We start from the raw sequence: 13,438 nt of genomic DNA on the forward strand, positions 1-13,438 counted from the left end.
GACACCAGGCAACGTTTTCGTGTTAATTACTCATCTTCGTAAGTCGGTATATGGGTAAATGACTCATTACAGGGCGAATGAAGACTCTCTCGCCCGCCCCTACTGCCTGTAGGAAGAATATCCCGCTTGCAAGTTCAGTGTATCGTACCCGGCGACCGAAGCAGTTTCATCCTGCATCCACAGCACAGAGGGAGGCTAACGAAACGCTAGCGATTGTTGCAAACGTGTGTATAATGGCAGAGCCGGCGAAGAAGCAGCGAAAACCCTTGACGGAAGATGCAAAGAAAAGGAAAAGAGCTTCAGACCGAGCGAGGGGGAGTTTCGTAGAGAAAAAGCATCAGGCTTGCCTGGTGTCCCTTTAATTGTTCCCTGTCTCGCAAATCATTAGGCAACATTAATAAGGCTTACTCATTAAAATAGCCGTACAGACGAATGTTAGAGAGATAGAACACTTTCCTACCCTGGACTTATTCCCTGGAACTTCTTCCCATGGGCACCTAGTCATGACCCACTATCTCCCAAAAAGTGTAATGGCATTGCCTATGGACTTCAAATCTTGGTCACCACATACTTGAGGATGTTCTTTTTTTTCTTTTTGTTTTAACCAGAGGACCCTTACCCTCCTGGAATGCTCTCTTTTTTTTATACCTCTGACTTAGACCCCCACCCCTGGCCCTTTCCTTGCCAAAGTCTTGACATACCACCAACCCTGTGGTAAGGACGCCAGTGTAATATAGCAACCTGGTGTAAACCAGGCACAGACAGATATACCGACACGCACTCACACGCACGCACATCCAGTAACACACCATTTTTGGGGGTGTCCTTTCAGTCTCGGACTGCGGCTTCTTCTTTCGAGACCAGACACCAGTGACAGGAGGTTTTGTTTATGCAGCTGGATCGTGGACACTCCCTACAGGGCCCCCAGAAAATCCAAACAGCATCGGTGCGGTCTGCCTGTGGTCTCCTGACTGGGGGGACGGTGTGTGCCGTGCAGGCACTACGCTGCACCTTAACTGAGTGAGCTCGCATACCACATCCCCACACACTGGTTTCCTAGTCCTCAGTGTGTGTGTGTTTGTCTTGGCCCCAGTAACGGCTGGCCTGGTAGCCTGCCCTTATGTATTTTTCTCTGTCTTAGCCCCTAAGCCTCTGGTGTTAGAGATGTGCCACTAATGGCTGGGAGAAACCAACTAACCCAACAACCAGTGTGTTAAAAGGATAAAGTGGCATAGAAAGTCATTAAGGAGCATTTCTGTGTGTGAGTGGATTTGGCCTCTGTGACAAAGAGATTAGTAGGAGTGTTTAACACCCAAACCACTTTCACAGAGTTATTCTTGTAATGCACTGATACAATACAGTGAAAGGGGGGGTTAGCTACGTTATGGACCCCCTGAAATATGTCCCTCTCTGCAGTCTATAAAAAAAATCCATACTGTCTGGCATATTTAATAAGGGGCCCTGAAACCCTTGAAACCCCTACTTTACCCCTTGTTATGCCCCTGCATTTAATCACAAACTAAATAATTTGTGATCCTGATTTAATTTTAGTTGTCTAGTTGTGCGAGTCTGAATGGGCGTGACAAGGAACACAGATCGACTGGAAACACTTCAGATGATGTTAAGGAAATTATACCGGAGTGCATTCTCTGCCAGTTACCCCAAGTGGGCAAAGTGATGTACATTAGCAACACCCTGGAGATGAGTATCGTTTAATTCCAAACATCATTGTTGTACGCGTGAGCTCTGCAGTCGACACGCCTCTGTCATGCAACGGGAAACGTCCGCTTTCCGCATCTGCAATTCATTACAGAGCAGAAGTGAAGGGGGAAGTTGTGTAGCGAAGTCCAGCGGCGAGTCAGGATGTTACAACTTTCTTTTCTGAAGTCCCTGTGCTCGGAGGAGTTCCTCTAGGTACTTTCATGCTAGATGCAAGGGTTCATGGGATATGCCTCCACTTTTTCACAGCGAACGGACTGGGATGAGCATTGATTCAACAAAGCAAAGTTTTGCCCCCGACCTCGCTATGCAGAATTATGCGGAATACCGTGTTAACAGAATGGACAAGACAGTTTTAGAAGTACACGCAATATTTAACCCTTATTTACCGCTAGAATGTCAGTGTGCATAACTTGAATCTTGAAAGATTTGAAAGTCCTGCGATTGTGACCACCACCGGTAGAATGAAGGATTGCAGGTAAACAAACTTGTGGCTTTTAGATTTAATGTTGTTGTGATGTTTAAAAATGTTTGATTTTGTGCGGTATGACACGCGACTGCATTGCTTTGTTTGTTTAGAAATGTTTCCCCTCATTAAACAGACTACCAGTTACCTTGGAGTAGCGGGCTGCATGAATGTATCCATTGTTTCCTGAATGGTCTTTTATATTTCAGCTAACATTTCCCTCATAAACGAAGTGCATTGTACAGGCCTTTTGGGCGTAGGACCCGTTATGTCTCAGATTCGAATTTATTTCGGCTCGATTCCAGTCAGGAACTCCCCAGTTTGAGTTCCAGTTCCACCACTAACCTAACGTAATTGCACGCTATAACTCAATGGGTGCACGCCAAGGTGCACTATTTGCTCGAGCGTTTCCTCACTTCCACTGAGTTGCCCGATGGGAAATGTTTGGTTTATTTTTATTATACAATGACCTAGGTTGTTGTCATGTAATGTTTGAGGTCTGTTGATGTTTAGCTCTTTGTGGTTTCAAAAAAATTATGACCGATGTTGTCTGTTATTGAGCGGAGTAGAGGACTCAATCCAAAGACAGGATGCGAAAAAGCTGTCTATCTATATGTCTTTCTTTACTATAGGCTTATGTTTAGCATTGCTGTGTTTGCAAATGCTTTCCTCCCAAAAGTACTGAAAGATCCATGCTTTAGTCTAGCCTACTACATGGGGCAGGCAGTTTGTTGGTATATAAAATAGCTTCACTAATCCAGTAAGGTTTTGCTTGAATGCTTTTAGTGGATTTTCTTCTTTTTTCCCCCTCCCTAATCTTTGGTTTGAATGTGAAATCCTTTGCCAGATGTGCATGTTTGAAAAACAATACATCTTGCTCTGAAGACGAAGGCCACGGTTTTAAATGCAAATGCATTCTCAGAGGTAGCACCACGGTCCTGTGTTATACTGGGCATTAAACCACAGCAAGAGGACTTCCAAGGGACTGGACCTTTCCCAGACGCTATGCCTTTCATCTTCTAAGACCATTCTATTTTACAGACATTTTTAGGACCTGGGTGTGTCTACTCTGGTTCTCTGCTGTCTGCACCATTGTACTGTTACAGTTGAATTCCCCCTTCAACCTTTCCTCCTGGTTTAACTTCAAGGAAAGTCTCTTTTTTTTTTCCATCTGAGCGAGATGTATAATTTGCGAGAATACAGTGGGAGCAAAGCGCATTGAAATGGGTTGAAAGAGAGAGGGACAGCTGGACATGCACAGACGTCAGTGTGTGCTTCACATCAAACACATGTAAGAAAAAAGGGTATCGGAGAGATCTGTTCGTTCATGTAAACAATGTTCTGGATCAACTGGATGCAGCATCAAGATGAGGCAGTTGGACTGCGCTTTGACCAGTAAGCTTTTGTTGTTGCTTGCAGTGGGACGCTGGTTGGCTCTCAGTTGATCAATGCTGGGGATGCTGCTGCTCAGAGGGTGTGTAGTGTAATGTGGTTTTTAGTGGAGAAAGAAGCAGAATGAATGAAGGAGGATAGTTCAGCAATTTTTCATAGCTTTCATATCATTAGCACTTTGTAAAGGTTGTTGTATTGCAGGCCATGAGCATCAACTATTCACTGGGACTCTCAGTTGTGTTATGCAAATCAGGTGGAATAAATGCTCTATGGAGGAAAAATAGATGTGTGTTAGTAGATAGTGAGTCTCTGTTATTTTATTTACATATGTTGTTCGATACATTCATTCATATTATCTGGTAGGCCCTGAAGGCTCATTTCATTTAGTTCTTTTCTGTTTAAAATCGGAAGGATGATCTGCTAGAACCTCACATCTCTTTACCTTAAATAACTGCTAAAGCATTGTGGACTATTTGTGGAACAGCATGCAAATTGCTTTTCAGACATTTCTGTCTCCTGATGAGCACTGAAGCTTCTGCGGTATCACTCAGCTTTATCTACAGTAATGTGCTTGACGAGCCATCAAGGCGCAGTTTTCTAGGAATTCTTGAACTATTTGCCCTTGTATCCTCCCCGAGTAGCCTTCTACCCACCAACCCTCTGACTGTGGCATCTTGGGTGGTAACAGGGGAGCTTAGTGCCTAACAAGATGTGTAGGCTGAGGCCCTTTAGCGCTCATTGTTTTCCCCTTGTGAGAACATGCTTAATGTCAGATTAAAATGTTTGTACACCCTCGCATGAAGGGCTTCTAACTCCTCCACGTCTTGTGTTTTCAGTCATGCACAACGGCTACAGAAGGAGGCTTAGCTAATTAATTGACTTTGTGCAGCATTAGTCAGAGGTGAGAAAATCTTTTAGCCAGAGCCTAGTGGAGTTTAGTGAAGTTTGAAGGTAGTGCTTCTCTGGCTTTCTCTTCACGGGTGTGGTGTCCCAGTAAATATTCCATTTTATATTTAAATTTGATGCATGTTTGCTGGTTTAGTAGTTGACCACAGACCATAAATTCGAGTGTTTCAAATAAACTTTAAACCTGTTGGCTGTTCAGACTAAAAGGATGTGTCTATGGTAGGATGTTCACTGTGTAAGGCCTTGTACATTATAAATCAAATTTGACATTCAATCCTTTAGATTACCTCTCTGTGAATCTTGCAGTACATAGTATTTTTGAACTCGCCCATGCCCGTTGGTGTACCTACATGGAAAATGAAAGCAGTATATATAGTTACTAGTATAGATAGTTACTTTCTACATGATTCCTCTACCACTGGACCCTTATTGACTGGACTAAACTTGGGTGAACTAAAAAGTCAACATGAAACAGCCAATGTGTATGAAAAACAATGGTTCCTGGTTTTGACATTTGCACGAAAGCTTGCTGTAAGCTTTTGTTTCTCAGAAATGAGGATTTTACATTTTCTACAATAACCTCCACACCGCCTCGCCTCTCCCTACTTTAGTTCCTGTGGTGAAGTCGAGCATCATGCCAAAGTCATTTCCGATAATGACTCTTAAGTGACATTTAGCGGGCAAGTGGTTCACATAAATTGCTCCCCTTCCTGCTCTGCAACAAGTTAAACATCTTCTTGACCCATCATTGCTGACAGCCCACACAGCCATAGAGGTTCTTGCAGATATCATATAGTGTATTGTATTTCTGTACAAGACCATCGGCATGTACAGAAAAGATACCGTGGTCTGATTTTGGGAAGGGTGTGCATTTGCTTTGACTCATGTTGAGTTTTAGGAACTGAAACGGCTTCTATTTCCTTAGCGCCTTGAAACACATATGTAGTTCCTGCTCTTCGAAGCTGTCTGTATGGCAGCGACCTTCAGGGGTGTGATGAGTCACAAATAAATAAACACTGCGAAAGTGCGAATAAGCAAATGTGGAGAGGATCACCTCTCCTTTTCATTGGCTAAAACTCACTTCCTCAGTACATATCATCCATCCATCCATCAGTTTTGCCTATGGCTCTTTGACACAGACACAGAGAAGAAAACTGTGTGGTGTGTGTGTCTGAGAGAAATGAGGAGGAGGGTGACTGGGAGAGAGGGAGTGCAGTAGAGATCGAGACGAGAGCTTTCCAAGTAAGTTATAACACGTCCGTGGGCGGATAAGGGGCTTGTGTCTAATAAACGTCTCGCTCCAATCTCCCATCGTCATCCGCGGGGCCAAGCGCCACATGGAACCCCTCCGTGGATTTCTCAATCCTGTCGGTGGGGCGGTTCTGCGCGCCGTCCAGGCCTGGTACTTCAGTTACGCCCCAAAGTCCTCCCCCTCTCTCCATGTCCAGCATCCTCGCTCTTATCATCTTGTGGGGGTGTAATAGCTGAGGCATCCATTAAGATCAGTCCATTTGTGAGTCATTCCTGTGGAGATGATTTGCATTTTTATCAGGGACGATCTGAATGGTTCACGCAAAATGCAAAGGTGCAAGCACAGTTCAGTCCAAGAAAAGAGGGAATGCAAAACTGTTATTCTTGGAGGTTTTGTGAATATTTTATGTGCACACCCACGAATTCCATGCAAATTCCATTTCAATCGAATTGCTGGGAGCTAAGCTAGATTTTCATCAACAGTCTTTTCCATTTCCCCCCATAAACAAATAATGCAGTGTCTAAATTGCCGAAGGACACAATTATTTGTTATTTGCCAAGACTGTCAATAGATGGCACTGTAGTTTAAAGTATTGCACAGTTTAGTGAGTTGTTTCATTTCTCTTGACTATGATTTGAGAAACATGGCATAAGCAAGTTTCAAGGACAGACAGACACTTCACAGACAGCAAACTAAAATATGTGATGTGTTTGTATCTTTAATTGGCCAAAACCAGTTCTAACATTTGGGAGAATAAGCATATGTGCTGGATTGTCCATCAGCCATCATGGTGTTTTTTATTTCTGTAAGGATACTTACACAGAGCACTATGAGCACAGCACAGCATAGTATGATGTAATGAATTGCTCACTGTTAAACTGGGACAATGTGAAGAGAAGTAAAGCTTGTATCCTTCCTCTGCTGAAGTCATTTCAGTTCTGTCATTGCTGAGTTGCATAGACAAAATGGATGATGGAGCTGCACTTAGACAGCTGTGACTGGCTGTGTGACAACTCTCTCTCTCTCTCCCCCTCTCCCTTTCTCTCTCCCCTATCTGTCTCTCTGGCTTGTACCTCTGTTTGCCTTTCATTTTCCCTCCCTCCCGTTATCCCTCTATCTTATCTCTCTCTCACACACACTCACACACACACACACACACACACACCATATACACACATACATCACTCTTTCACTAATTCTATCCATAGTATTCTATCCAGGCATGATTCTCCATGGCTGGTCTTTGCGTCATTTGGTGCTCACTCATCGCATCCGACAGAACACATATCCACACAGCACTACTGGTCATACATACTGTATCCTTGGTCTTCCTGGTACAACAGAACCAGAGATTAGGCTACTGGATGGGTTCTGATTGACTGTTGTATGATGAGGCTTTGTTTTTTGAAGTGAAATATATAATAATGATCTGATTACAAAATGTTATCATTTCATTTCTCTCTGTTTGTAAATACCGTATTTTCCGGACTATAAGTCACACTTTTTTTCATAGTTTGGCTGGTCCTGCGACTCAGGTGCAACATATATATATTTATATTTATATATATGTTTTTTTCCTCTTCATGACACATTTTTTGACTGGTGCGACTTATACTCCGGTGCGACTTATAGTCCGGAAAATACGGTACTCATTTTGTTAATTATTGTCATGTATACACAAAAGTTGTTAGGAGAAGAATTTAATCTGTTGAAACACTGGACCAGTGAACTTCTCAGTTCCATCTTTCACATCACCATAATTTGGAAATACTTCTCATCAAGTAAACAATAAAGGAAATGAACATATTTCCTCCCAGTCTGTCATTCAGATGATAAATGCAAATGTCACTAGACATACTGCACTCATCAGGATAATACACAACATTTTGCTTTTTAGGTACACAAACAAATGAGCTTGGTTTATCTGCTTGTGTTGCAGATGTAAATCTGAAACCGGCGCTATCTGTAGGATCCTCTTTTTAATGCTCAGTCAATAAACATTCACTTGACTGGATAGGAATTTGCTATAATGTAATGCCTTTTGGTGTAATGGGTGCTACAGAGATTTGATTGTGTATAAATGTTGTTGCTGTTGGTCTTGCAGGAGCGATGCAGACCTGAAGGAGGCGCTGTCGGGCTGGGACTCGGACATGGGCAGCACGGAGAGGCTGAAGGACAGCAACGATGCACTCCACAACAGCAGCGGCGGCAGTGGCAGCAACCGCGGCGACCAAGAGGCCGCCAGGCGCCTCGCACGTCGGCTCTACCACTTGGAGGGTTTCCGCCGCTCTGACGTAGCCAAGCACCTGGGCAAGAAGTGAGTGGGCACCCCTCCCCCAAACAAACAAACAAACAAACAAACAAACAGACAGACAAATAAACAAAAGCAAATGGTGAACCTATGCTTGCCCCTCAGACCCTCCATGTTCTAATAGGATCCGAGCGAGCGAATCTGTTAAATATGCCCTTCTATTGCATCTTATTTCTCATTCAAAATAGCAGAGCAGCGCGAGTGACAAAAAGAAAATAGAAATGGGGGCGTCTGACGGAAGTTGTGTTGCATCGCGCTGCTCGCGTCGTTTGCATTCAGGACACTTTAATTGAAAACAATGGAATTAAACAGATTTTATCGCTAATGTTCGCTCGCATCGCATCCTGCTAGGACATAGTGTTAGGGTCAAAGGAAGGAGGACCGTTATAATGTGGTCTGCTGCTGTATACGGGGTGGCTTTTCTAAGTAGCTGTATGCTGCAGTATTTCTCCTCTGAGGAGAACCAGAGCAGTTCTGTACATATATACATTTATTCATTTAGCAGACGCTTTTAGCCAGAGCCATTTACAAAATAAGGAATAACATTCAAGCTACACCGCAGAGGAGACCTTAGGAAACAATAAATACTCCAATTCATTTGAGTCTGACATAAATAAAGACCAGCATAACATTGCTTGGAGGAGTACATTTAATCTCACAATAAAAGTAATTGGGATTTATTAACTATTACTGCTATTATTACTATTATTAATAACTACTATAACTGCTATTACTAACCTAACCTAACTACTATTAACTGCTATTACTAACCTAAATTTACCCACATGAAATAACCATCACTTGTCAGTGTGATTGCATGATGTTGTACAGTCAAAAGCCTTGATATGGTGCAGTGACCGAAAACGACCCTTGCATCGTCCCCCCTGCCTGCTGTCTGCTTGGGTGCTTCCGTGCTGGCTGGTCCGAGTTGGTGGCCTGCTCTCCCCCCTTCTGCGCTTGGTGGGACGATCTAGCTCTCTCTCTCTCTCTCTCTCTGGACTCCAATCTCTTAAATGCTGCAGTCCAGCGATCCGATAGCAGGCCTGGGGTGGGGACAACAGACATCTCTCCCCTTCATTTATAATGTCCACGTCCCCTCCTCCAGCCCTGGGAAATATATATCACACACACACACACCCACACACACACACACACACACACACACACACACTATACATACACACATACTCTAGAAGCCAGAAGTGAACTTGCTCATCTGTAGAAAGCTGCCGGAGCATTAGGAAGGATTGCAGTGCTTCTTTTTGAAGTAGGGGCCGCTGCCTCTTACCTTTCTCCAGCAGCCCACTGTTTTCTATCTTTAGACGAGAAGAAAAGGAGGGAAAAGACGGAGAGAGAGGGGGGGGGGAAAGGGAGAGGGGAGACGGAGCCAGAGAGCCCTTAAAATGCACCATTCATTGTGTAAAGCCCAGGAGTTCAAGGCAGAAACACACACTTCCTACTTCCCTCTGAGAGCATCCTTCAGTCTGTGGGCTGGTGAGAAACCCTTGTCATGGAGAAAAAGACTCGTGGAGATGCACTGGGCTGCCAACACGGTGTGTCAGGCCTCGTTAGAGCTCCCACGTTGAGAGTGGGTCATTCCACCAGCCTAGTCACCATCGATCTCATCATGCGAGCCAGGGATGAAGGGAGAAGCTTTCGAGCCCAGTCGGGTCCAGAGCGCCGTGGAAACGAAAGGGGCGTCTCAGAGCTCTTAGTTCCCACCCCGGTTTTTAATGCAGTGGAATATCTCACCATCCCACCTGGTACAACAAGGCTTTTAAATAACTTCCAGCCAATGCGTTGATTAACAACAAACAAACTCCTCATCCTCTACCTAAACCCTCTCCTTTCGCCTCTCCTCCACCTCGCTCGACATTGCATCGCGGATGAAAAAGATTGTCGTTCGATTGGAGGCCGGAGGAATTAAGTGCTGGCGGATGGATTTACTGTGCTGTTGACTCCTCGCCAGTAGCCCAGGCCGGGTGGAGCGTTGATGAGAAACTTGTCAATTGCAATGCACCCCTCTCATCCATCGAACCGCTCAGTGCTGGAGTTTAGTGGTGTAGCTTTCATTTCATTCCTTTCCATTAGGCTCTTGAGCAGTGCTCCTTAAAGCTGTGGTTTGTTGGAGCCATCCTGGAAGTAAGTTAGGCCTTAGATCCATGCCACTGTAGCATTGTACAGGGTTCCTACTCCGTATGGAAAACCTGGAAATGTATGGATTTGATTTTAGTAATCTCCAGGTCTGGATAAGTATGGAAAAAAGAAACAAGGGTTTGGAGAAATATTTGTGTTTCCAGACTATTGCATCTACAGTACTAATCACTTCACTCAGGTCATAATGAACGATTACTACTGTTGTGTAGCTTAACTGTCAGTCCACATCATCAATATACAATTATATGGGGGTCCTCAGAAAAATTTCTCTCCCACAAGGGGACCCTGGCACCAATACCAAATCGAAAACCCATGGTCTATGCAAGTGCCCGACACCATTGTACGTATGTTTGCGTAGCTCTGCTATTTTTGGCAAAAACACCGGTAGACTTTTTTGTTTAGGTTTTGTAAAAGTTACCAAGACATGGATACTGCATTATCTGATAAACCATTATTGCAAACTAAAAATACTGTCTGGTGTCTAGTGATTTCTGAGGCCTCTGCCAGCAGTGAACTAGTCTCTTATCATATGTAGGCTATGTTGTATCTACAGAGAACTACAAATGTGAGTGCACCTTCCAACACAGCACTTCCCCAACGAAAATTACCCAACAACGGGCAAGTGTGAGTTTTCTGAGGGCTTAATAATAAATAATAAAGCCTGGTTTGCTATAGATCTAAAATGGCAAAATGTGTACAGCTCTAGGTCTTGTAGTGCCCATGTCTTGTCACAGTCTTCTGCAGCATAGTGGCATATTATATTATATTAACTTGGTGACATTGGAATATTTACTCCAAGCATATCACTGAAAGTAAGGCAATCACATTGGGACATTCCCAAAAAATATGTAAAAATGTCCCTGAAACATTGAGTGTACATAGGTGACAATTAGGAGATGGGATGATTTTCATAGCATGCTTTACAATAATATTGATTTAAATAATAAACATTGACTTTAAACTCTCCCCATTGGTGAAATTAGGCCTCTCAGTCAATGACCAACGTTCTCATAAATTAACTAACGCAGAATCAAATCAAGTTTGCCTCAATTAAAAAGAAAAAGAAAAAAAAAAGCTTTAGGTAGACTTCTTTTTCCATAATTTAAGTTAGGGCCCCTTTTTTTTGTATCTTTGAGGTCAAATTCTCAACATTGCTGTAATGACATTTCCTTTTGACATAAAGCACAGTCTATGTGCTCTGCTCTGTGAAAACAAAACCTTGTGGTTGTATTTATTCATTGAAAACTATGATGCGCTAGAAATAATGGCAAAAGTGTTACACTCTGAAGTTGACGACAGCTGGATTGAGTGAGTGCCCGTACAAACGGCTCATAGAAAAATGATTACAAGGATGAATATTAAGTGTCACTTTTTTTTTTAATTCACTTCAGTTGTCCATACATTTGTTTTCACCAAGTTATCCCAAACCAGAAGTGGCCCCAATGTACCGAGAAGTTTGGAAATTTGAGTATAAAAAAGTATGGGATATTGAAATGGAAAATGTATAGGAACACTGATTGTAGCAAATGAAAACTGTATGTTTTGTTTTGTCTGGAGACGTTTGCACTTTACATCACAACAAATATTTGTTTTGTCTGTAGGCTTGAAGTTGTTTTTCAGGAATCCATATACATACTGTAATCTGAAAATGTGGCTGGAATTTGACTCAAGATTACAGTTTAGCCTTATTCTGATCCTTATAATGAATTCAGTATCAGTAGATTGAGATTGAAGTTTGTAATCCATTGAAATAAAGAAGGAAACCATACAGGTTTGTTAAACAAATAAGTGAACAAATGTTCAGGAAAGCAGTGAAAGAGAGAAATAGTCAGAATCCCACTTTCTCACAAAAACGAAGGACAAACCACAGTCTGTATTTCTGTGATGTGTTGATGTGCTAGGAGAATCTGGTTCACATTCAAAGTGGCGCTTTTGTATTGAGTTATATGGGAGGCGTAACGGTCTGTGTGTCACCAAGGAGACCGACTCTGCCAGCAAGTGACATCCACCCACTTATGCACACCTACCTCTCTGGTAAGCTCGATTAGCTGGAGGTCCAGCCAAGAGCAATTGCCTATTCTTCCTCTGTGCCAACATAATTTGTTGCAACTGAATCGGTGCCGTGGGTGTCTGCATAAACTTTTTTTTCCCCATTTTTCCCCATTCCTCTTTTTTCTCTCTCCTCCTGTCTCTTTCACCCTTTCTTTTTTGATCAGAGAATGAATGACAGCCACAGTTGAGTCCCTGCTGCATTATATATAATGGCGTTATCTTCAGAATCCTGAGACCCTAGGCAAACAGAAATATAGTGGTCCTTGACCCCTGGGAAGTGTGTAGGGGGAGCTATTATGTGCAAGTTCTCCCCAAAGTGCTTTCCTATTGCACTGGCGTGTCATGCAGTGGTGTTCTTTGCGAGGCCTCTGAGCTGAATATCCCGTTTTGTTTTTGTCTCCCCCACAGTAATGACTTCAGCAAGATGGTGGCCGAAGAGTACCTCACTTTTTTTGAATTTACAGGGATGACATTGGACCAATCTCTCAGGTATGCCTACCTGTCCCACCAGGATCAGGGTCTGTAAATGAAAATGTCATGAAAATGTCATAATAAATTTGGAAATGGTATTGAAACAAACATTTCATCATATAGCCAGAGGTGTTCTCTCTTTTACTTTCTTCCACACAAAATATTTATAAATGTGTGGATAAAAAGCTAAGCCATTTTGAAACTGATCTCTTCATTCTGTTGTTTTTTTACAGAACCTTTCTGAAAGCTTTTGCACTAATGGGTGAAACCCAGGAAAGAGAGCGGGTTTTGATCCACTTCTCCAATAGGTACTATCAATGTAACCCCTCCATCATCGCCTCACAAGGTACTGCTTATATTTTTGCTTACATGTTTAGCCTTCACCTCTGCAATGACTGACAATAGGAAATGAATATTCCGAACACAACAGACGGGTGTCCCGTACATGGTTTAAGCCTAGTCCTAGACTAAAAGCTTGTTTTTCAAAGGAGATCTCCATTGACGGTTCTCTTGTAGCCCAAGACTAAGCTTAATCCATGTAAGGGAAATTGGCCCTACTTGTTATTATCTTTTTCTACTTTTTTTATAGCAGACTTTGTTTTCCACCTATAGGCTACCATTGCATATTCCTATTTTTATTGGGTAGTGGAGCCTGCTGATTGGCACTGGGGGGCGCTGTTTCAAGAGCACTGCTTGTCCTACCTGGTCTCAT

At 42.9% G+C, this 13,438-nt stretch overlaps 1 protein-coding gene across 6 annotated transcripts in view; it reads left to right on the top strand.

Annotated features, from left to right (window-relative positions):
* The window catches only part of psd3l (pleckstrin and Sec7 domain containing 3, like), a 92,822-nt gene that overhangs the window by 33,190 nt on the left and 46,194 nt on the right, over positions 1 to 13,438 (top strand). For 5 of the 6 annotated variants that reach the window (XM_076284460.1, XM_076284461.1, XM_076284462.1 and 2 more), the window contains 3 exons: positions 7,840 to 8,052; positions 12,664 to 12,744; positions 12,960 to 13,072. In XM_076284460.1, the coding sequence (XP_076140575.1) occupies positions 7,840 to 8,052; positions 12,664 to 12,744; positions 12,960 to 13,072 (407 nt within the window). Of the gene's footprint in view, positions 1 to 1,664; positions 2,198 to 7,839; positions 8,053 to 12,663; positions 12,745 to 12,959; positions 13,073 to 13,438 lie in introns of those variants that run through there. The other variant, XM_076284464.1, reaches the window with a different exon arrangement.

The sequence above is a fragment of the Alosa pseudoharengus genome, unplaced genomic scaffold (genome assembly GCF_046254945.1).
Source record: "Alosa pseudoharengus isolate Yale_2024_CS ecotype anadromous, Long Island Sound unplaced genomic scaffold, YU_APseudo_1.1 YU_APseudo_1.1_scf_14, whole genome shotgun sequence".
In the NCBI taxonomy this organism is placed as follows: Eukaryota; Metazoa; Chordata; class Actinopteri; order Clupeiformes; family Clupeidae; genus Alosa; species Alosa pseudoharengus.